General features: G+C 50.4%; 1 protein-coding gene across 2 annotated transcripts; it reads right to left on the bottom strand.

Annotated features, from left to right (window-relative positions):
- On the bottom strand, nt 1-23,478 carry Lgals9 (galectin 9). Of its 2 annotated transcripts, XM_041664674.1 has the most exons (11): nt 23,326-23,478; nt 15,431-15,519; nt 9,590-9,791; nt 7,871-7,981; nt 6,647-6,739; nt 4,978-5,013; nt 4,348-4,398; nt 3,770-3,811; nt 2,815-2,903; nt 2,503-2,665; nt 1-565 (listed from the first exon to the last, which is right to left on the bottom strand). In XM_041664674.1, exons 1-11 carry the CDS (start codon nt 23,362-23,364, stop codon nt 419-421), a joined length of 1,062 nt encoding a protein of 353 aa, XP_041520608.1. In that variant the 5' UTR covers nt 23,365-23,478; the 3' UTR covers nt 1-418. The 2 variants fall into 2 exon arrangements, with proteins under 2 accessions (XP_041520608.1, XP_041520609.1); XM_041664675.1 differs by lacking the exon at nt 6,647-6,739.
- Between the last annotated feature and the right edge of the window lie 1,323 nt (nt 23,479-24,801).

Raw genomic sequence — 24,801 nt, 5'->3', positions numbered from 1 at the left:
TGTGAGAAGAAGCATGATTTATTGTATGGACACTGGGCAAGCATGGGAAGAACTGATGAGGACAATCTGGTCAGTTGGAGGCAGTGGGATGACACCAGGTGGCCTTCCCGCGGTGGAGTGATGGGAAGAAGGGACAAAAGGGCCAGAGAAGTTGAAGATCAGAGAAAGGGGCAGACTCAGGGGGTCACTCCCCTCAGTGTATACCTAGTTGGAGAACTATGAGACTGTGGGCTGAAAGCCATGTGCCACATAGCCAGGACACCCACTTCGTAGAGTGAAGTGAACTGGGAGTTCCCCGTCCGAAACTCCTGTCCGTGAGGTGATCTTCTGATGGCAGGTTCTGGGGAGCCAGGGCCGAGGCAGAGAAGAGGTAACAAAACACAACAGGGTGCCCCAGCCCTCATTTCTAGGCCTCTGCCTATGTTTGCACGTGGGTCAGTTGGACATCGCCTGCCACTTCTAGACTGTTGATGGCCGGCAAATGCTTCAGACGGTGGAAGTATTCACACAGGTGCTGCCCGTCCACGGCAACCTTGAAGCAGTGACCTTCACACAGGATCCACACCTGGGTAGAGACGCCACAACATTCACAGGACACCTCCCTCTCCCACTCCCATCTCTCCTTCCTCAGGAGTCAGCCTAAAACCTGGCCTCTATCTAGCCAACCTGAATGGTTTGCCCTTCACCAAACACAAGTGTTCTCTTGGCCTAGAACATTAGCATAGGCTGTTCCCAAGCCCAGAATGTTGTTTCCCCTACAGGGGAAAGTGCTGGCCCATCCCTTACAATGACCTACCCTGTCTCTCACACCCCCTGACCCCTACCCATGTCAGCCAACTGTCTGCTCAGACAATATCCCTCACCCTCATGCTCACTCTCCAGCTGAACCCTAAGCCACTAGCAACAGGAATGCCGGCTCAGGCTGTCTGTGTCATTCTCAATGAGACAATTGGTACAAACGTTAAAGCATCGTGACCCATGGCCACCGCTAAGACTCATATTGCACTGTGTGAGGCTCAGGCTAGCACTCATGACACACTGTATGTAGGCACTGTCCAGATGCTGCAGACTCCGCCTGTTCCACCCTTTCTGCTCTGTGAGACTCAGTCTTGTTAGGTCTTTGTTCTCACTAAATTAAAATCGCAGCTCAGGGGGCTGGAGAGAGGGTTCCACCGCTAAGAGCACTGGCTGCTCTTGCAGAGGCACTGGGTCCACTTCCCAGCTCCCACGTGGAAGCTCCCAGCTGCCTGTAACTCCAGTTCTAAGGGATCGGATGACTTCTGATTTCTGAGGGCTTCAAGCATGCATGCACATGGTGCATGTATATCCATGCAGAAAAACACTCATACACATTAAAAAGCAAACAAAAAACAAAAAGAAACCCGCAAAAACCTCAGCAGGGCCTGACAGTTCACACATGGCAGTCCAATCCTAGCAGTCAAAAAAAAAAAAAAAAAGAGCCAGGCTTGTTGCATGTCTATAATTAATCCCAGCAATTGAGAGGCAGAAGGATGAGGAGTTGAAGGCCAGCCTTGAACACATAGCAAGTGTGAGGCCAGCCTGGGCCACACGTCTCAACAATAACAAAATACAAGCTCCTTTCACTACCCATAGAGCCCTACACTCTACTCTCAACCTTGAGGCAGAGCATGTTGCCATGACATTTTCAAACAATGGCTGCACATTGCCCTGGGGTGGGGCCCAGGCATTGATTCTTCCTATTTAAGCTCATGGGGTGATCTGATGTCATCATCAGGGTCGATAAGGCCTGCTTAGGGATCAGGCTTCCGGCTGAGCGTGAATCCTGCTCTCAGTGTGCTTCCTCCTGGGTGACTATAATTGCGGAAGCAAAGGAGTGAATGGCAATTCACTCCCGGGTTTGATTGGCACAAACTGGCTGGCGTGACCTCATGCAAGTGCCCCGAACTTGTGAATGTGTTTGCCTATCTGTAGAAAGCAGGAACAGTGCCCTGGAGAACAGAACTGTACTTTGACCTATGCAGGAAACTGAAGCAGCATTCAGGCAGTTCAAGACTAACCTTACCAAGGCCCCGTCTCAAAATAGAAGAAAATCAAGGAAGGAAGAAAGAAGGAAGGGAGGGAGGGCAAAGCAAAGAAAGAAAGGCTCAGGCCTGTAATCTCAGCTTTTGGGGGCTGAGGTAGATGAATCACCTGACCTCTAGGCCAGCCACCCTACAAAGTGATTTGTAAGTAAGCCTGGGCTAAAGTGAGTCCCTCCCTAAAATAAAACAAAACAAAACAGAAGGAGGGCTGGAGATGTAGCTCAGTGGTTTGTACTTGCCCAGCGTGCACAAGACTATAGATCAGTCCCCAGAACAGGGGGAAGGGGGCACAGCATATAGAAGCCCTTACTTCAGCAGGGAGAGCAGTCATGAAATAATACCAATTTACACAACATTCTTCCTTCTTTGTGGTGCAGCCCTCATAGCCTCCATCCCATCACAGACCCATGCACCCCCCTCTTGCATCCCAGCATCTTACCGAGAAGCTCTGGCCACGATTGAAGGGCATTTTCCCAGGCAGATTTCGCTCCTCAGGCCCCCAGGAGCTGTTGATCTGGGTGTTTCGGACCACCACCTTCTCATCCAAGCGGGGATTCAGGTGAAAAGCAACGTCCATCCCAGAGCGAAGGTTGATGTGGAACCTGGGATGGGCAGTTCACACAGACCCTGTCTGAGCACGGAGCTCTGAGCCTACCCTTACCCATCACCCCCAGGTGGCTCAGAGCCAGAGTCTGGCCAAAACAACCCTGGGAGCCACCAGTCTCCCAAGAGTCCTGGGGGCCTGTCTTACCTCTTAGCATTGGGCAGGACCATGCCTGCTATGAGGATGGTCTTGGATGGGTAGAGCCCACTCGGAATGGAAGTGAAGAAAGGTACAGGCTGTTGGGAGGATGAAAACAGCTCATCAGCAGCTGGACTGCTGCAGCAGGGACTCAGCACAAGGGACTGTGGACTCTGAAGTCATGCGTATGAGTCCTGCATCTTCTGGAGGGAACCCAGGGTCCTTTACTTGGTTCATTAAAGTTAAAAGAAAACCTTCCAGTGTTTCTCAAAATACATTTCAACTACCATGGGAGGAACCTTGACAGGGCACAAATGTCTTGTTGGGGTGTTGGGGTTTGAATAGAATGCAAACCCTCAGATGCTCGTATATTTGAATAGTTGGCCGCCAGTTGGTGGAACTGTTTGGGAAGGATTGGGAGGAGTGGCCTTGTAGGAGAAAATGTGACACTGGGGCTGGTCTTTGAGGTTTCAAGTGACCTGCATCATTCCCAGACACACACACACTCTCTCTCTCTCTCTCTCTCTCTCTCTCTCTCTCTTTCACTCTCTCTCTCTCTCTCCCTCTCTCCCTCCTCCCTCCTACAAAATGTGAGCACCCAGCTACTGCTCCAGTACCACGCCTGCCTGTTTGCTGCCATGCTCCCTGCCATGATGGTCACGGACTCTTAAGCCCCAAATCAAACCCTTTGTTCTACAAGGTGCCGTGTTCGCGGTGTTTGTGAGATCAATAGAAAAGTAGCCAAGGTAGGGCTTCCGCTTGCTCATGCTGAAGGGGCCATTTTAAAGTTGAAAGCTCTGTTCAGCTCTCTGCTAATTTGCATGGGTATTTTTAACTGTTCACCTGGATGCAGGAACCTTCACTGATCATGCAAGTCAGAGGATGGTCCCCCCCTAAAAATGCCCTCCATCTCTCATTGTGCCTAACAGAGCCAAGCTCAGGCTCTCTGTAGGGAACCACTTACAGAAGCCGAGGAGGGGTACACCACAGGCTGGATTCCGGAAGTCTGTGGGAGAGATCAGGATTCCACATAGAAGTGACACATACTTCTGGGCGACCTCAATATCTAGCCCCTGAGACCTCCCATTCCCCTTCTCTGTCACGCCAGTATTTCTGAAACTTCCTGCTGTTTTCCTGGCACCCATTATGGTCCCCTGCCCTTTAGCCACTCTCCATGCAGCCCAGCCGACTTGGGGTCCCCCACCTGCACTGCACGGGCGGGGGAGTTGGGGGGAGTTAGACCAGCTGTGAGCAGTGCCTCAACAAGGGGCTTGACCTTGGTAAGCCAGCTAGAGGCTGCAGCCTGGGCGACTGGAAGACAGTGTGTCTGCCAGTCGTATTCCTCGGAAGACTGTTTCTGAATCTGTGCTGTCCCTAGGAGAGTTTGAGCCGCGTCATCTTTCTAGCACAGGGCCGGTGCCCAGGTTTCTCCACCCTCTTTCATAAGCACTTTGGTTCCAACTTTGAGACTCTAGGGAATTCTGGTTTTGATTAAAGGAAAGGGGTGGGGCTGTAGGATAACAAAAAAATGTTTAGACTTACATGAAATGGCTGTCCAAAGGCACTGTGAATTGTGTGGATGACGGTTTGAGCCTGGGAAGAAGAAAGGGGTCTTAACCAGTTCTCGCCATTGTGAAAACTATCACGTGCCACCAGAGGGCGCTACTTGATCTTCGCCCTTAAGCTTGAACCTCGAATTCTAACCAGGGAGGTCTTTCACCACAGCCCCTCCCCAGACAGGGACGGGGAGAGGCAGTTCTCTACTTCAGGGGAAGCTGGATTACACTAGAGGTCCACCCCACCAGCCTTGATTTGCAGAAGGGAGGGATGAACGTGTGGCTCCCTCTGGGACAAACGAACCCATTCCGCCTACTTCCGCCTCCCCGCCCTGGCGCTGGGATTACAGCACTCACCATCAGGCGTTGTTTGTGAAGTGCTGAAGATCAGACTTTGCAAGAGCTGGGCAAGCACTTCACTGACAGAATTCAGCCCCCAGCCCCATTTTCTATTTGATCGGAGCCAAGCAGGCACACCTGCGACCCCTTCCCACCAACACCGCTGAGGCCTGGTGCATGGGGAGCCTTGTCTGCCCTCATGGGGGAGGCTGAGCCTTTTAACCCATAAGGGCCATAATGAAGAGGTTCTAAAATGTAAAAAGATCAAGGAACTTACCACGGGTGCCTGGTGGGCAGGCCGGATGACCTGAGGCTGAAAAGGATCAAGGGGGGAGGGGGGAAAGGGGGAGATATTATCTATGGAGTCTGTGGGTGGGTGAGAGACAATTTCAAACTCTAGATGTGGTTCTTGGGGTCAGCTGTACCTTCCTAGACACGCTCACCTCCTTCAAGCCCGCTGCACCCAGTTCTCACCCTCCTGTGCACAGGGGTGTCAGGAGACTGTCTCCTGGCTTCCTGAGAGAGGAGTCAATCTGCCGGACCACAACCACATTGTCTCTGGGCCCTCAGAGGCAAGAGCACCACCCTCCACCCCCCACCCCCCACTTCACCTGCTAGGTGAAAGTTAGCATTCCATACTCAGCACACAGCTCCAGAGCTTTCCTCGGAGGCAGAACTCTTGCATCCCATCCCCCTGGTGATCCCCGAGGCTCCTGGTGGTTAAGCCACTTGTCCAGACTTGCCCAGGTAGCCAACGAGTTAGAAGATTCCAAATAGAATCCAGCCTGGCCATATTGTAACCATTGCATCCTCTACCCTCCAGGCCAGGGTCAACACTAGGCTGCCCTGCGAAGGCTTCCAGAAGTTAGTACGGTAGAAAGCGGGTCCTGGCCTGGACCATCAAGAACCAAGAAAGGCTAGTACCTTTCCCTTAACCCCAACTGCCTGGGTGACCACAGAGAGAGCTGCTGGCCTTTCCTCCCTGCCCCCATCTCACTCCCACCACAGAACTCCCTCCCTCCTACATTTGCTTTCTAGTCTCCCTGGTTGGGGGTGGGGTGGGGCTCTATTGCAGCGCCGCCAGCACCGTGTGAGGAGCTGGAAATACACAAAAGAACGAACAAGCCACGCTGTTAGTCTTCCAGGGGCTCCTGGGCAGGCGGAGAGCGGGTGGCACGAGGAAGGCAGATATACAAAGGATGTTGTGACCCGAGCCAGCAGACAGCCACAAAGCCCACGGTGACATAGGGTGTGTCAGAGTATAAACTCTTGAGTGCCATTTAAACAAAGAATTATAGTGTAATTAATAGTTTGCCAGGGACCAGGTGGACAGAAGGGACAGCCTATGCAAGAGAGGTGTCTAGAGTGAGCCGTGGAGGAGGCACGGCTGAGCGGGTGGTGAGCTGGGTCTGGGCGAGGGAGTGTTCTCTTATGTCTTGGAGGGAATTGGAGCTTGTGTATTTATTATTTAGGGGTTTTTTTTTTGTTTGTTTGTTTTTTGCTGTTGTTTTGTTTTTTGAGACGTAGTCCAGGCTGAGAGTGATCTTGAACTTATGATCCTTCCAGACCCTGTCCCCAAGTATTAGGATTACAGGTATCCATCAGGTTTGGGCTCTGTTTAGAAAGACTTTGGGACCCAAGCCTAACAGTTTTTACAGTGGGAAGAGTGTGAGGTGGAATGTGTTGGGTGAGGGCACTGTGCAGTGGTGGGCAGGAGTGGGGGAAAGGAGCGGATCCACAGATGATGTGGGGTGGGGGGATTACCACAGGCTGGATCCAGACAGTGGCTAAGGAGGGAGGGATGATCGAGCGTGGCAGAACAAAGGGGAAGTGATAGAATGCAATGCGGAGGTGGGGCCTGAAGGCCCAGGATAGCCTGTGGTTGGGACCTGCCTCTGGGCTCTATCATTTTGATGGACCTCCGGGGCCCCAAACACTTAACTCACTTTTGGTTTGCGGCCCCGGGGGTTCTGTGAGAACTGGCCAGGATGAGAGAATTGCACCGTGGAGAAGACAGACTGGACAGGGGCGGCTGAGTTCTGTTAAAACAAAAGCATGTCTGGGTGACAGGAAGCAGGGGGCATGGTTAGAGCAAGCACAGGCAAAGAGAGAGGGGGTTAGCTTCTGACCCCGTGGAAAGAGGCCAAGAAAAGGGTTAGGTTGGCGTGAACGAAATCAGGGTGCTCCTGCAGGAAGATGGTCAGGAAACGGAGTGTGAGCCTAAGGCTGGGGGAAATGGGCCTAGCATAGCCTGGCACACCCAGTTTTTCACAGACTATCTCTAGATATTTATTTATTTATATACTGTGTTTGGTATTTTTGCTATTTGGGTTACACAGAATTCAAGGCCAGCCCAAGCTATACAGTAAGAACCTCTCTTTAAAAGAAAAAAAAAAATGGGTTTTCAGAACTGCGCCTGGTGTTACGTGCCTGTAATCACAGCACTGTGGAGACTGAGGCAGAAGGATGGACACAAGTTCAAGGCCAGCCACGGCTATAGAGTGAGACACTGTCTTCATATAAATAAAATACTTTGTTTTCAGAGCTGAGCCTGGTAACATATATCTGTAATCCCAGCATTCAAGAAGCTGAGGCAGAAGGGTCACAAGTTAGGGGCCAGCCTGGGCTACAAAGTGAGATCCTGACACAGAATGCAGCAAAAAGCTCACACGCGGAAAGTTTTGGCTTTTTCCTTTTCCTTCCTCCCTTCCTCCCTCCCTACCTCCCTTCCTCCCTCCCTCCCTCCCTCCCTCCCTCCCTTCCTTCCTCCCTTCCTCCCTCCCTCCCTCCCTCCCTCTCTTTCTTTCTTTCTTTCTTTCTTTCTTTCTTTCTTTCTTTCTAATACAGAGGTCAAACAGACCCAGACTGGGCTCCAGGAGCCATGCTGTGCCCCTTCTAGAACTCCCTGGTCATCTAGCATCCAAGATGCCAAAGCAGAGAAAGAGCAGCTTTGGCATCTTGGAGACCCAGGCCGATTATTCATTACAGAGAAAGCAACACCAAGACGGACAGAGGGACAGACAACAGGCAGGCAGACAGACACCAAACCAGAGAACCAGTGCAGCCCCAAAGCTACCCGGGGAAGATGCTTGCTGGTGCCCTGCTGAGTGGACACATGCCCAGCTGGTCACTGTCCTTCAACCCGGGGACAGGTGCCAGCCGCTCCTGACCTGGAAGGTGATGAAGGACAAATTCAAGGAGCCGGAGACAGCAATGGTGTCCACGAGGTGGTAGGGGACACGGTGTGGGTACTGCGTGAAGAAGTTCTTGTTCACCATCACCTGCGGGAAGAGAGTTGAAGTGGGGGCGTGTCGGCCCAGGCTACACCTAGCTTTACATTCGGAAATAAAGAGCTGAACCAGCATCTCGCAGCCAGCCCTTCGAGGCAGAGGCATCACCTTCAGTGGGGTGCGATGGGTCACTGCACTCAGACCCACTGTCCACTGGGCTCCTGACCTGCAGTTCAGACTGTCACTCACCTATTACTCCAGGCTTATCGCTCCTTTTTTAGAATATTTTTAGAGCTATTTCCTTTTATGCGTATAGATGTTTTGCCTGTGTGTATGAATGCACACCACATGTATGCCTGTGCTGCCGAACCAGGGTGTCTGATCCCCTAGAACTGCACTACAGATGGTTGTGAGCTGCCATGCGGGTGTAGGGAACTCCGGACCTCTGCAAGAGCAAGTGTTCTTAAACACTGAGTCATCTCTGCAGTCCCCAGATTTATCTTTTCAATCTTGATTCATGTGAGTTAATTTTGTTGTTGTTGTTGATGTTGAAAAAGGGTTTCATGTAGCCCAGGCTGGCCACAAACTTGCTACGTAGCTGAGGATGACCTGATCTTCCTGCTTCACTCCCCAAACGCAGGGATTACAGGCAAGTCCCACCATGCCCAGTTTCTCCAGAGCTTCATGCGAGCTAGACAAGCATCCTACCCAGTGAACTACATCGCAGCCCTCACCTGTGCGTAGGATGCTTATGAGCCGCACAGGAAAGGCAACCTCGGGTTTTGCTGAGCGCACACAAGAAGCCCAGTGTCACACAGACAAGCTCAGGAGTAGGCACACTCACCCCACCCCACCTCGGAGATGGTACCCCGAGTTTCTCCCGTAAAGTCACTGCCTTCTAGCCTGAAGAAAGGACAGAACAAAGCTGTCAGCAGACACACGGTGAGACTGGGGACGCAGCTCAGTGGCAGAGGGCTTGCCTAGTACACAGGAGGCTAGGTCTGACCCCCAGCACCACAAAAGAGTAGACGCTACTGGGACCTGCGGTGGATGAATGGAGCTATCTTGGACTTTGGGACCTGTGAGGCTACCTGCGCACGAGGTCCCACCCCTCTGGAGGAGCTTTTGACTGACAGTTGGCACTGGTGTGGGGGGAAAGGGGAGCCATATCTTTTCAGTTCTGTCGCTGCTGCCGGGTGGCCGTAATCCAGCAAACAGCTCCACACCCATGTGTACAACGTGACGCTAATAAAACTCCGTGGGCTATTGAGGGGGTAAAGACATAAAAGAGGGGGAGTGGGGAAGGCAAAGGTTCCAGAGGGAGTGGAAAGGGGCTGAAGGGGGGGAGTGTGTTTACTCAAAATACATTCTACGTGTGTATGAAATTATCAAAGAATAAATACAGAGATTTGGGGGGGTGGGGCTTTGGGTTTCAGTTTGTTTGCTTGTTTGGTTTTTTTTTACACATGGGACCTAAAAGCAACATGGTGAAGATTGAGGTCTTATTTTCTGAGTAATAAAATTGAGAGGTGTGTCTGTAGACACAGGCTGGAGTGTGTGAGGCAAAGGTCGCATCGCAGTGAACGTGGCTATGAAAATGTAGTCCACCCGGGAGGACAGGTTTTTTTGCGGGGGGTGGGGGGGTAATTACCCACTCACCTTGAAGTCTGACCTCTGCACCAGGAAGCAAAGTTCAAAGGGCATCCCCTTCTGGAAGGGCATCTGCATCTTCCTCTCCTCGGGCCCCCACTGTCCTTTCTGCTTCGTGTTACAGACCACATATCCTCCATCTTCAAACCGGGGATTGAAGTGGAAGGCAATGTCATTCTCATTGAAGCCGGTCTGAAAGTTCACAGCAATCCTAAGGCAGAGAAATAGGCTTACCACCAGGGTTGGACAGAACCGCCTCTGTCTGCTTTGTTAGCATGTTGGGGTTCATTACATTCCGACCTAACGTACCCCCTGCAGTCACTGCATTCTGCCCTTCCTGCACCCTTTCCTTAAGCAGACAATTGGTAAGGGAAAATGACAGCAGCAACAGCAGCGGCAATGACAAAAAACAGCCCATCTTTTGCCCCAGGCTCTGGTCATGGGACACAGAGGAACCAAGCTGAAACTCAAGAGCTCAGCAGGCGCTATTCAGGGGAATTGTTTCTGGAGAACTGTCATCAACCATCTTACTCAGCCGTGTACCCTGTATGCAGCACCACTGTCATGGCTGGTTTTGGTTGTTGACACATCTGGAATGGGGAAACCTCGGCTGGTGAATTGCCTCCGAGGGTTGACCTAGGAGCATGTCTATGGGGCATTCTTCTTGATTTTCAGTTGGTATAGGCGGGCCCTGCCCAGTGTGGGCAGTGCATCTGGGCAGGTGGGCTGGGGTTGCATAGATAGATAGATAGATAGATAGATAGATAGATAGATAGATGATAGATGGATGGATGGATAGATAAACAGATGATAGATAGATAGACAGACAGATAGACAGATGATAGATGGATAGATAGATAGACAGATGATAGATAGATGGATGGATAGATAGAAGGATAAATGGATAGATAGATGATAGATAGATAGATAGATAGATAGATAAAAAGATAACTGAGCACACTAGGGGAGCAAGCCAGTAAGCAGCATCCCTCTGTGGTCTCTGCTGCTTTGGCGCCTTCCTTGACTTCTTTCCGTGATGGATTGTAACTCACATGCCAAATAAACCCTTTCCACCTCAAGTTGCTTTTGGTTGGTGTGCTTTAGCAACAAAGAAGCAAACTAATACAAAGCCCATCTGGTCAGGCATGACGTTGTGGCAGTAGGAATGGAGCCCGTGGACTCACGTGTTTGAATGCCTGGCCACGGGGAGTGGTACTATTAGGAGGTGTGGCCTTGTTGGAGGAAGTGTGTCACTGTGGGGGTGGGTTTTGAGGTCTCACGTGCTCAAGCCACGCCCAACGTGGTACACAGTCTCCTTCTGATGCCCATGGATCAAGACATAGAACTCCCAGCTCCTTCTCTGACACTACATCTGCCTGCATGCCGTCATGCTTCTAGCTATGACCATAACAGACGAAACCTCTAACTGTAAGCCATCCTCGATTAAATGTTTTCCTTGCCAGGGTCATAGTGACTCTTCCCAGCAAGAGAAACCCTAACTGAGACATTGTACCCACTGGTCAACAGGGGCCAGCCTGTTACGGTGGTACCAACTACTTTCTGATTGGATTTGAAGCAGAAATTCATGCCTGGTACTGCAGACCTAGATAAAAGCCTGCAACTGGAAGGTCTTAGGCTCTAATGGAGAAGCTAATATGTTGCTAAAATGGACACAATGTTCACATAAAAACATCTACATAATCATGTTTGTGTCTGTAGATCAAAGCTGCTGTCAGCCGTGGGCAGATAAGCCTCTTTTTGTGGTGGGCGGTGATAACTGCAGAAAAAGTGACAGCCACACATGGGCATCAATGGTAAAAACCAACAAAAACACAAATGGGCCATCTCTATCACCCTCGCCAAGGTTCGCAGAATGTCGCGGAAGGGAGGGCAGAAAGACTGAACGAATGAAGGCCCGGGGCAGGATGGAATGCTCTGGAACACTGTCTTCCAGGTGTAACACGGCCACTTTCCTTCTGAGCCCAGAGCAGCTACGGTTATAAGACCCACACAAGACAGCGTCAGACGACAGTACTGTCTGGAGGGAGGAGGGCTCCTGACCTCACACACTTCCCTGGGGAATTTTAAGAAGTTAACAGCAGATGTGGGGACGGGGGGGGGGGGGGTTGGCCAGAAGTCTTCTTCTTCAGTGGTGCAGCCACAATAGCCAAGTGACCATGTTCCTGTAAACATGCTTTCACGCATGCTCAGGGAAGCAACCTTTATGGTCACACACTATGCATGGACTGCGGGGAAGGGGACTAGTTGGGAAAGGTAAGGGGTTCAAGAGGAGTGGGAGAGAACAGGAGAGGATACTGCAGGTAAATATGATCCACATACATTATACACATGCATGAAAATGTCACAAGTAATACATGATAAAAATATTTCAAAAAGGGCTGGAGAGATGGCTCAGAGGTTAAGAGCATTGCCTGCTCTTCCAAAGGTCCTGAGTTCAATTCCCAGCAACCACATGGTGGCTCACAACCATCTGTAATGAGGTCTGGTGCCCTCTTCTGACCTGCAGGCATACACACAGACAGAATATTGTATACATAATAAATAAATATTTTTTAAAAATATTTCAAAAATTAAAAGCAAGAGAAAAAAGAATGTCTTAGAAATTAATTACAATTGATTACAAGGATGGACATCAGGAATTCTGCCCGCTGGGGACTGGAGAGAGGGTTCCGAGGTTAAGAACATTTGTTGCTCTTGCTGAGACCTGAATTTACTTCCCAGTCACCACGTGGTGACTCACTACCATCTGTAACTCCAGTCCCAGGGGAAACAAAGGCCTCTTCTGACCTTTGTGGGCAACATGCACACATGTAGCATACAGACACACATGTAGGAACAACACTCGCACACATAAAATAAAAATTGAAAATAGTAATAAAGAAAAATGGTGCCCAAGCCGGGCGGTGGTGGTGCACACCTTTAATTCCAGCACTCGGAAGGCAGCAGCACTCTCTGTAAGTTCGAGGCCAGCCTGGTCTACAGAATGAGTTCCAGGACAGGCTCCAAAGCTATGGAGAAACCCTGTCTCAAAAAAAAAAAAAAAAACAAAAACAAAAAACATACAAACAAAAATGCTTCTCAGGAAAGTCTTTTTGAACAAGTGGACAGTGTTTGGAAGCTGACACTGTTGGAAGCCAGCCATAACCTGCTTATTGCAGAATGAATAGAACAAATTCCGAACAGGCGAGATAGCTCAGCAGATAAAGACACATACTGCCAAGCCTGGACTCCTGGGTTCTATCCTCGGGATCCTCACGGCGGCAGGAAAGAACGGACTCTTCAAGGTGTCCTTTGATATCCACATATACGCCATGGCAAGAGTGAGTGTGTGCGTGTATGCACACATGTACACGCATGAGCACACACACATACACGTAATTTAAAAAAATTCAAAAATTATGTAAAGTTGTTCTCCAGGCATGAGAAGCCTTCACCCCGAGGGCAGTCTTAAGAAAGTGTGTCAGGAAGACACATGAGGTACAGAAGGCAAGCACAGACTCTGATCCCAGTTCCAAAGTGTCACCAGATATGACCCTTGACCCACACTAACTTGGCAAGTTCCCCTTTTCACCAATAGTGGAAAGATCCCATTTCCGTCCCACTCCTAAGAGGAAGCCTCTCCTATAGCCACTTCTGGAGTACAGCCAGGGCTCCAAGGTCAGCAATTAAAACCACAGAAACTTCCAGAGAAGCGGACTCACAAAAGGAGCACCACCAGTGTTTGCCCTGCCTCCCCATGTCACAGCCAGCTTGGAGTCAAGATCCAAGTTCAAGTCTGAGGTTCTCCCTCAGGTGCCACCAGTCCAGCCTTCCCTGAACTCTTGAAGTGGCGGGTGCCAGCTCAGCTACTCACTGGTCTCTGTAGCCCTCACACAGAGCTGTCACTTGTACCCCAACACTGTGCCACACTCGGTAACAGCTTATGACAGTTCCATCAAGTTCCTCTCAAGTGGAGAGCCCGTTTGAGTTTTCTGTGGAACATTCTAGGCAGCAGAACGCTTTTGAAGTCCTCAACGGCTGAAGCCTTAGACATCAGGACCTACAAGAAATTCCTGTGACCCTAAGTCAGGCACTATCCCAGCTAGGCATGTGTTTGGGAGGCTTGAGTAGACACAGGATCACAACATCAAAGACTGAGTCCTCTTTAGAGAGAGGTCTCCTGCAGCCCAGCCTGGCCTCAAACTTGCTGCGTAGCTGAGGAGGAACCTGAATTTCTAATCCTATTGCTTCTGCCTCCTGGGTCTGACATTTTGATTATGTTCATCACACCTGTGGATTGTTGTTTTTGTTTGTTTGTTTTTATTTTGAGACACAGTCTTGATAAATTTCCCAGGCTGTTCTAGAACTCAGTAGCACAGAAAGGCCTTGAACTTGAGATCCTCCGCCTTCACAGGGGCTTATTTTAGAGACCCACCAGGGGCTTCCCTTTTTTTATTTTTATTTTTTGGTTTTTCGAAACAGGATTTCTCTGTAGCTTTGGAGCCTGTCCTGGAACTCACTCTTGTAGACCAGGCTGGCCTCGAACTCACAGAGATCTACCTGCCTCTGCCTCCCGAGTGCTGGGAATAAAGGCATGTGCCACCACCGCCAGGCATGGGGGGCTTACTTTTATAAAGATAGTATATCCCCGGCTAGTCTCAAGCTCCTTATGTAGTTGAGGTTGACTTTGAACTTTTTTGTTGTTTTGTTTTTAAGAAAGGTCTCACTATGTAGCTCTGGCTATCCTGGAACTCACTATGTAGACCAGGCTGGCTTTGAACTCAAGAGATCCACCTGCTTTTGTGACTTTGAACTTCTGGTCTTCCTGCATCAGCCTCTCCCACCCTTGGATTACAGGCATGCGCCACCATATGCTGTTTATATAGTTCTGGGATCCACCCAGGGCCTTTTGCGTGCTAGGTAAGTGCTCCACTAATTGAGCTACATCTCCATCCCTGGGATCACTCTTGATAGGAACTCTAAATATTTCCTAGGACTTAAGAGGCTATAGGGCTGGAACTGGAGAAACAGCTGGGGATGGGGGGTTGTTAAGAACACTTCCTGCTCTTCAGAGGACACTAGTTCAGTTTCTGCATCCTCATCAGACAGCTCATAACTCTGACACTCTCTTCTGGTCTCTTCTGTCACCTGTACACACATGGCATAGGCACACGTATGTGTGTACGTGCACAAACACACACAAACACACCTAAAAAGAAAATTGATAGAACTGCTACGGGAACTAATGGAACTTCCCTTTTTGCAGCACCATGTCATGGTGTCAAGAGTGCATCCTGTGGCCGGCCGCTCTGGCCATGCCACTACTTTCCCCTCAGACTGTGATCTCCCTGGGAGCATCATACTCAGGAGCCAGGAGTCTACGGCGTCTGTCAATGGCGCCGGGATGGCAGGAGGTATAGGAAGGCCAGCTCTCCATAGCCAGTAGCTCCATGGTTGCTGAGGGATTAACATCAGCTTTGTAGTGGTTTGAATAGGTATGACCCCATAGACTTGTGTATGTGAATGCTTGGTCCATAGGGAGTGGCAATACTAGAAGATGTGGCCTTGCTGGAGGAAGTGTGCCACCATGGAGGCAGGCTTTGAGGTCTTATATGCTCAAGCTATACCCAGTGTGGCACACAGTAGTCTCCTTCTGCTGACTGCAGATCCAGATGTAGAACTCTCAGCTCTTCTCCAGCATCATGTCTGCCTGAGTACTGCCGTGTTTCCCCCCATGATGATCATGGACTAAACCTCTGAAAACTGTAAGCCAGCCCCAATTAATGTTTCCTTTTATGAGAATTGCTGTGTCTCTTCACAGCAATAAAAAGATAAGTGTCACCCACATACTTATTTGCAAAGGCATGGATGGTCCCCTGGATGGTGATCTGAAGTCCTTCCTGTAGTCCTCCTTGAATTATTCCAGAAAAGGGGATGGGCTGCAGAGGGAAAAAGGAGAGATATCAGTTGGCAGGTACTTGCTTGATGTGGCAGTACACAGTTAGGGCTTGGGGGCATGGCCATCAAGGGGCTAGAATCCTAGTCACACAGAATTTAGGGTCCCTCACAGACGCAGGTCCAATCCAGGTTATTACAGTCATTCTGAGGATACCAGAAGTTTGCCGGGTTTCTGAGGCATGACTGGCAGTGGACTTCAAGTCACTTCCTTCCATAATCTGAAGGAAGTGGCAGCTGAGGAACCTACCAAAAGGAAACAGCATGCAAATGTAAGGTAAGGAACTAGAATGGTGCTGAGGGCTGCTGGCCCCAAACCAGTTCCCCGAAAGACCTCAGGGTCCTGACTAGGGATTCAGGAGGCCAGAAGACCAAAGGGACCTACCGTTCAGTTTTGGACAGTAAACCATTTCCTCCTAAGAGAGGGCTGAGAGGGAGGCATCCCCTCCTACCACCATGTAACAATGGCAACCAGGACCTCACCCTCGAGGCCAGCTTTGCTGTGGGCTGATGGAAGCAGCCTCATTCCTGAAGCTTATGGCTCCTGTTCATGTTTGCCCCACTAGTCTGTGAGCCTAAATGTTCCCTCTACTCCAGGCCCCGCAAGCAATCCACCCTCAGGTCTCTCCATGATCTCCTAAAGTGTCCTAAAGGAGCACTGGGTCCCACTGAGTGTCACAATGTTTTAGAGTCAGAAGGATTTGGTTTGAACCCTCATCAGAGAACTGCTCAGCATCTGTGGGGTCTTCCAAAACATAGTCTCTCTTTGCCTTAGTTTCTCCATTTGTAAACGGGGATAAACCACCTTCCCTGCTTGCTTCTTCACAAGGCTGGTACCTCTCTGTTCCCACCACTTGCCTTGTGCTCCCAGAGCCGAATTCCCAGACTGATAACTTATCAACATCCAGAATGCCTTGGACACCAAGCGTGGATGTGAGAATCAGCTAGAGGACAGTCAGGATTCCCACATCCCTCCAGCGCTTTTAATGGCTTTTCTAACACCAACTCTGAGTCAACGCCCTAAATAAATCAAATACTCCAGGAGTCAGGCAGGTGATGGAGTGAAGTGGCCAGGTAGGGCACAATAGGGAGTGACAGGGATTGGGACAGAGTTGGCCTCACACCGTTTAGCAGGGCACTGGTCACTCGGCTCTAATGAATGGTCATCATCCATGCCCAGTGCTGGGAAAATCAAGCAAGCAAACACGAGACAGTTTAGTACCCTAGGACCCTATTCAGTTTGGGGTTATGCACCCCCCATTCCTCTTAACACTCCACTTGGTAGCCTGGTTCCTCCACCTCCTTGTACTATGCATGCACACCCTCTCCAAACGATGCAGCTAGAAATGCCCGCCCCAAGTCTCTGACAGCTGCACCTGCAGCAGGCTGAACTACTCCCACATCTGAGCAATAATGTAGTTTCCCTGGTAACAATCAAATTTAGACAATTTCTTTTCAAATGGATCCCTAATGCGTTCAGGTAGTAAAAAGAGAAAGGGTTCATCCAGCCTGAACTGGTTTGAGGTATTGTGCAGTAAGGCGAAACAGTGAAATGGGGGGGGGGGGGTCCTCCCAGTTACCACCTGGTGCCTCTGCAGGGGGGAAGGGACTTGCATGGTTGAACTAACGAATATATTAGCTATCCGTCTATCCGTCAAAGCAGAGAACCACTGAGACCACGTCTCTTAGTAACCAGTTCCCTCTTCTTTTGAACCCTGTAAAAGGAGGCCCAGACAGCGGCTGGGCCCTGAGAGTACTCCCCACACCTGGCCCACTGTCAGTCTGGAGCGTCTCCCACTCTCACTTGAAAGCATCGCTTCAGATAAGCTGTGTGGCTCCCTCTGCAAATCCCTGTAAGCCCCTTGCTTTGAATTCTTTGGAAAAGACGCCAAGAACCTAGAAACACCAACCACAGGTAGCGGAGCTGCCAAAGTCTCGCCAGACCAGAAGTCTGGGCAATGGGATGAGTTCATGTTCTCATTCTGGGGTGCAGCTGACTCCTCACAAACATACAAGAATTCTTGTCAGGTGTGGTTCGGCACACCTGTGATCTCAGCACTTGGAAAGTGGATGCAGGGGCATCTGAGTTCAAAAGCAATTAGTTAAAAATGCATCCTGTATCGTTAGCGGTATGTGAGAGGATGCTTTCGGTGAAATACGACTGGCGTCATTCTGAAATGACCTGGGACTGGAAAGGAAAGAAGGTGAAGGTGTACGAGAACAAGCAAGACAGGCTCTGAAATGGCCGGCTGTTTGTGACACTTCTCTGCAGGCTCAAATCAACAGAAAACAGCCACCCACCAAATTCAACCCACTGGCTGTTAGACCACAAATGCTGGCCCGGAAGAGACATCCGCCATGTCTTGCATGCTATCTAGGACCTTCCCTAGCATGACAAACTTCTAGCATGTGTCAGTTCTTAAGGCAGAGGGATGGGACTCTAGGGTGGGCTTCCTAGACACAGCTCTTAAGGCCTATCAATCATCTTCAGTAATCTGCTAAACTCAGCGACCCCTCAAGCCTAAGCAAAGAGAACCCCTCAGCAACAAACTCAGAGAGCTCTTTGCTCTAAACTTTGACTCCCTATAAGCTCACTCTCCCATCTAAGACCAGCAAGCCCTCCCCTCTAAAGTCTATAGATTTAAAGAACTTCCGTTGTCCTGTGGCTTGCTGTTCCTTGTTCCGTGTTTCTGTTGGATCTCCACCATGTTCCAGCTTCCCCTGCTGATTGTAGAAATGTTGTCAGTTCCTACCTATAGCTAACCAACACCCCAGCCAGATTCTCCTTCCTTACCTAACTGACGCTGCCTTCTGGCCTTCGTCCTCGAGTTGTCTGGCCACCCAGAACCTATGGAAGCCTGTGATGGCCCCCTCATTCAGACCAACCCCACTGTCATCATTCGGGGAGATCCACATCTCATGTTGGCTCTGTCACTGTTTCAGTAACCGGAAACAACAGTGTGCCGTGTTTGAGTTCCTTTGTTTACACCCTCATCCCCACAGGCAGCCGGAGGGAAGGTTTGGTTGTCTTGTTTCTGTGATACTAGGGATTCAACTGAGGGTCTTAAGTTTGCTAGAGAAGCACACTTTATTATATCTGCAGCCTGGCACGAGATGATTGTAAGGGGACTTACTCCTCCCGGGGGCTGGAGGATGCAAGCACAGCCTGCTTTTCCAGAGGACCCACATCAGGGAACCACTTGTAACTCCAGCGCCAGAGGATCTGATGTCCTCCTTTGGCCTCCCTGAGCACCTAAGACACATGGCATACACTCACAGAGACACAAGTGAAAAACAAAACTCCCCTTGCCTGACTTTTCCTCAGAGCTTTTGCTGGCATCTGAAGACTTGGTACTTACTTAACTTGCCAGCCCTCCGGGGCAATCACAAGCTGTGAAGATCAGAAAGTGGATGAGATAGCTGTGAGTCATCCGTGCACAGGAAGACACAGGTAGAGGAGAACAGACACATGCTGGGCAGTACGGGCTGCTCTCTGAAGAATCAATTTTCCCAAAGAAGCTTTGTGAGGTTTCAGTGTCTTAAAGCAATCTCAGGTAACCTAGGCCAACTATAGCCTAGGTTGGCCTTGAATTTCCTGCCTCAACCTCTTACACACTAGGATAGCCGTGTGTCCCACCACCCCCAGCTTAGACTTTAGTCCCCAAGTGCTGAAACATTATTTAGCATGAGTGGATCTTATAAGCATGGCTGTTCATGTCTTAGCATGGAGCCAGGCTGTTCATGTCTTAGCACGGAGCAAGGCTGTTCATGTCTCCGCATGGATTGCAAAGGACTGGAAAGAACCTGAACTAAAAGGAAAAGGCAAATAAACAAGCTGTTTGCACATGGCGCAGTCTGGAAAGGATGAAGGTGGGGACTCTGAGGAAGGATACGGAATGACACCATCTGTATTTATTTCATTTTGTGTGGTCATGGAGGCCAGAACCTGCAGCAGTCAGTTCTTTCTTTCCACCGTGTGGATTCCAGGGACCAAACTCAAGTCGCCAGGCTCTGGGGCAAGAGCCCTCACCAGCTGGGCCAGGATGAGGTCATTTGTATAGAAAGTGGGAGGGGCAGCCAGCTGTGTTCAGTTACTAATTTGTAGATAAGCTATCTCTGGAGAAAATCCCCAAGAGAGGCTGCAGGGAAGGTCTGAGGCACAGAGCACTCACCCCATCCTCAGAAACGGTCCAGAGCCTGGGAATGTTGACTAAAGTGTCAAAAAAGACTGCGGATACACCGCCAAAGTCCAAAGTCTCTCTTTTTTTTATTTATTTATTTATTTATTTATTTTTTTTTTTTTTTTTTGGTTTTTCGAGACAGGGTTTCTCTGTGGTTTTGGAGCCTGTCCTGGAACTAGCTCTCGTAGACCAGGCTGGTCTCGAACTCACAGAGATCCGCCTGCCTCTGCCTCCCGAGTGCTGGGATTAAAGGCGTGCGCCACCACCGCCCGGCTTTTTTTTAATTTTTTAATTTATTTATTTATTAAAGATTTCTGTCTCTTCCCCGCCAGTCCAAAGTCTCTTGATGCAGGAGACTGCTGGATTAGCCAGCAGGTCTCACCTAAGGACCAGTATCCTTGCAAGAGGGAGGTCATGGGGTCAGACTCTGAAGAGGACTCAGCCACAGAAGAGATACTGTGTGAGAGGGCTCAGTGGAGGGAGGCGCCTGTGACCAAGTCTGAAGGCCCGAGTTAGGCCCTTGGGACCAGTGTGGTGAATGGAAAAGGCTGTACCCAAGATTGTCCTCTGACCTCTGAGGCATACACACACAACAAACAATGTTTGTTAAAGAAGCGTGAGTTGCCGGGTAGTGGTGGTGCACGCCTTTAATCCCAGCACTCAGGAGGCAGAGGCAGGAGGATCTCTGTGAGTTCAAGGCCAGCCTCATCTACAAGAGCTAGTTACAGGCTCCAAAGTTACAGAGAAACCCTGTCTCGAAAAACCAGAAAAGAAAGAAAGAAAGAAAGAAAGAAAGAAAGAAAGAAGTGGGAGCTGCTGCTGCTGCTGGGGGACGGGGCAGTGTTTGTTGCTGGGCACTAAACCAAGGGCCTTCGACATGCTGAGCAGGCAACACTACATCACAACCCAGAATCTGAACTTTTGGCTTTGAGACTTCTGTTCCCCGTCAACAGCGATAGAACAAGGTGTTGAGTTAAACCTGGGGACCCAGGCTACAGTGGTATTCAGAACTTCAGTGAGTCAGTGAGGGGTCTTAGCAGGAAATAATGGGGCCTGCATTTGATCCCTGCTGAGGCCTGGGGGTGGGAGAGTGGGGGTAGTGGCAGGTATTGTCTTTTTCTCGGCTCCCACCTCCCTGTGCTGGTCCTGACCCTTCTACTTATGCCCTAGTCCCTCCTGGGATTAGTGGCACAGGTGGCCGCCTGAATGAAGCACTCCTGAGAAGAGACAAGATGCCTACAGGAAGTCCCCAGTCCAGAGGGCCCCAGACTGTGCAAATGTTTGCCCTAAGAAGAACGTACCCTGCTCCCTGAGCAGGCCTGTCTTCTACGCTGAGGCTAGGGCCTTTGCTTCCATTTCCTAATGGGACATGCAGAAGGCTGCACTCACTGCCAGAGGGTGGGCAGCTCGGTGGTCTGTTGGACACACAGTCCCGCACCAGCAGTGGGGACACGGATCTAATATGTTCTCAAGCTGAAAGGCCCAGCTGTTTCAGAAGTTCAAAGACCCTGCCCGTGACCATCCTTAAATGGCCCGCGTCACTTCCCTAAGCATCCCAGCAGTTTTGGTTTTAGTGCTTTTGTGGATGAGGAAATGGAAATACAGAAACTTCAGTAACTTGCCCAAAGCCACACAGCTGGATAACGAGACCGGGATTTGAACACTAGAACTCACGTTCTCGGCCATAGGTGACATAGGCTTCCTCTTGTGAAGAAACACAAACATGTTTTTGACCCCTGGCCCAGCAGGGTCACACAAGGGGCCATCCGGACCAGCTCCATCTTCTTCCGAGCCCTCAGGGGAGTCTCATTAGATGTGGGAGCAGCAACCAAGACTGGCCCTTGGGCTATGACAGTGCTGTTCCTCAGCAGGTCAGAAGTCGTACCCCCGCAGCATTACAGCGGATGTGTGGCCACAGTTGCTGAAGTCAGGGGGTCACTGAGTGGGAGGAGCCCGGCGGAAGAAAGTATGATCCCAGGGCTATGGGGATGTGAGACTACACTTGGCCTCCGTGTCTGCCACCATGACCCGCTTGACCTCTTCCTTCTCTGTGGGAGGATTTCCCTCCATATTTAAAAATATTGCTTCCTCCTTCATCTTCTTTGTTTGATTGTTGTAAAGATAGGTTTCAATGTGTAACCCAGGCTAACCTGGAGCTCATTATGTAATTCAGGCAGGCCTAAAGTACGTGGAGACCCTCTTGACCCAGCCTCAAGTACTGAAGTTTGCCTTCTAAATCTAAATAAAACACAGTTGCCTAGCCAGTGGTGGTGGCACACGCCTTTTATCCCAGCACCCAGGAGGCAGAGGCAGGTGGGTCTGGGGGTTCAAGGCCAGCCTGATCTACAGAGGGAGTTTCAGGACAGGCTCCTAAGCTACACATTGAAACCCTGTCTCAAAAAAACAAAACAAACAAATAAAAAAGAACAAAAATAAAAGCAAAACAAAACAACAACAACAACAACAAAAAACCCAACACCACAGTTGCATGATTTGAAAATGTCAGCGATGTCTTATGGGAAACCAGAGAGGGAGTGTCATGGCCTTTCTGTCACAATTTGCTCTTGAAGGCCCCATAGAGGCTCTGGACACCAGCCTTTCCCAGCCACCTTCCATGCAGGTCCCAACTCAGAAGCCTGACAGTGTGGCTAGGGACACAGGCAACATCCGGGAGCACCAGGCAAAGCCCAGAGCCCATGCTAAAGAAAGCTCTGATGCCAGGCCCTGGCAGCCAGCTCAGCCACAGCACCCTGCACATGGTGGGCACACCACAGAAGGCCCTTGGGAGCACTTCCCTGGGAGCACCATCTGAGGACATGTTGGCAAGACCCTGCCCTATCAAAGCCTCAGTTTCTCCACACACGGTGGAACAACTGGTGTGTGTAAACGAGGCTACCTGCAGACAGCAAAGAAAGAGCACAGCGCAGCCCTTCGTACACCACATTGAAGGACAGTCCCTGCCTCCTTGCCCTCCCACACACATTCTGGAGGTGTCCTTGGGTAAACTCAGACAGGGTCCTTGGAGGATAGACACCTCTTTGGGAGGGCTTCCCTGCTGCCCCCGGACCACTCTCAAAACACCTATTATGTTCCCGGTGCTGTCTAACACATGTACTATCTATCTGCTTCTCCTTACCCCAGCCTCAGGAGATGGACTCAGTATTAGTCCCATTCTACAGATGTGGTAACTGAAACCCAGAGAGGAGAAAGTATCATGTGTGAAGTCTCCTAGTTTGTAACCGACTGAACAGAGGTCCTCTCTAAAGTAAGTGTCATGTGGTTAGCTGGTAGCCACCCCTAGAAAGCCCATCTCCATCTCTATATAAACTATCTCCTTTCTAGATGCTACTAGGCACCTTGGAACAGGCATCTATCAGTCTACCCCATGCATCACGGTGAGTGGAACCCTTCGACCCCAGAGCGAGTGTGAGCCTAACACGGAACAAGAGCTGCATCAGGATGACCCCGCCTGGAATGTCTTCCCCACGTGTTGTCTGCGGGTCACTCCACCACTACTCGTGCCACCCACTCAGCTGTTTCCTCAGAGACCCAGAGCAACTTCGCGTGGATGTGACAGTTAGTTTCTCCCTAATCGCCCCCACAACTCACCGGGTTCACGTAGGGAGCTTGGGAGCTGAAGAAAGCCATCTCTCCTGTCTCGGGGAACCACCGCTCCTCCGCGCTCACGCTCGCGCCCTCGGACGGACCTCTCTCTGCACCTCTGCACGGGCTGGCTGCACGGGGCCGACTGCCTGGGGCGGGCTCAGAGAGGAAATAGAAACCGCAACCACTCAACAGGGAGGAGCCAGGAGTCAGTGGCTGAAGGAAGTGCCTGGAGAAAATGACCGAGTGGAGGGCTGAAGGCGGGACTTGGGGAGGACACTGGATGTTCCCCGCTCTGACACTTGGCCTCCCTCTCCTGTGCTCTGCCAGAGAATCAGTTCCATTTGGTTTCTGAAGCTTCAAAGGGTCGTAGCCAGAAGTTTCTCGACAGCCTTGCTGGAGGGTGTGTGTGGCTGTGCTTCTGACCGTGTTTCATTATGGCGTCCACTAGACTCAGGCTTTGCTTTCCCTGTGTGCCAGAAGCGGTGGGAAAGACCTGCTTCAGTCCATTGTATGTGTGGGGAAAGTGATGCTCAGAAAGACGAAGGGGCATGCGCAAGGTTGCACAACTCCTTACGCGCGGTCTAAAGTCTCGAAGATTTAGGCTTTCCAAGAAGTCTTTCTCCCTTCTGTAAAAGCTTAGCAAGTAGGAAGAACTATTTTGCAAGAAAAACACCACCGTTGAGATTGTTAATGGGGCGGCGGGCGTGGGGGGGGGGGGGGCGGGGGGGGTCCCTGGGTGTGTTTCCTTCTGCCTGTGAATTTATCCGTCCGTACTCTTTTTCTTCTCATCTCTCTCCTCCTTTCCTCTGTTTTGAGGTGAGAAGAAGAAAAGTAGCTGATACAGTAGAATATCCCAAGTGACAAGGAAGGAGACCAAGGGAATATTTGAAATAGTTTTCAAACTAGGCGTGATGGTACCTCATGCAATCCCAGTATGCCTTACCTAATACATACATACCTCCTCCTCTCCTCCTCCATGCCCCCTTCCTCCTCCTCTTCTTCTCCCAACACTGTCACGTAGGTCAGGCTGGCTTTGAATTCAGTATGTAGCCAAGGATGACCTTCAACTTCTGACCCTCCTGCCTCTACCTCCAAAGTGCCTGGAAGATAGGTATGGGCACCTGCACCCAGCACACCTGCTGGGGATGGGACCTGGGACTTCCTGCCAGGGAGGCAACCACTCCACCAACTGAGTAACATTGCCAGTCTTCCCCAGCCGCAAACACAAACAAACAACCCTGCTCGTGTGGTTTAGGTTATGAGTTACGGGAATGAAGTGGATGAAGCAAAGAATTGCAGGATGGATTTGTCGGGGGGTGGTGGCGGAGGAGGAGAACCAGGACAACAGGCTTACTGGGAGTCATTCAGGTCCCTGCTATTTCACTGCTGCTAACTTGGAGGTTGCCCAGAAGCAAACTTGTGGTGAGCAACTATGTCATTCATTTATTCCTAGAGAATCATGGGAAACAAACTTATTCC

Source organism: Microtus oregoni, unplaced genomic scaffold, assembly GCF_018167655.1.
Source record: "Microtus oregoni isolate MIOR12 unplaced genomic scaffold, Mior012 000015F_ref0000493, whole genome shotgun sequence".
NCBI lineage: Eukaryota > Metazoa > Chordata > Mammalia > Rodentia > Cricetidae > Microtus > Microtus oregoni.
The sequence above is the reverse complement of the archived record's forward strand: the minus strand, read 5'-3'. Positions and strand labels throughout refer to the sequence as shown.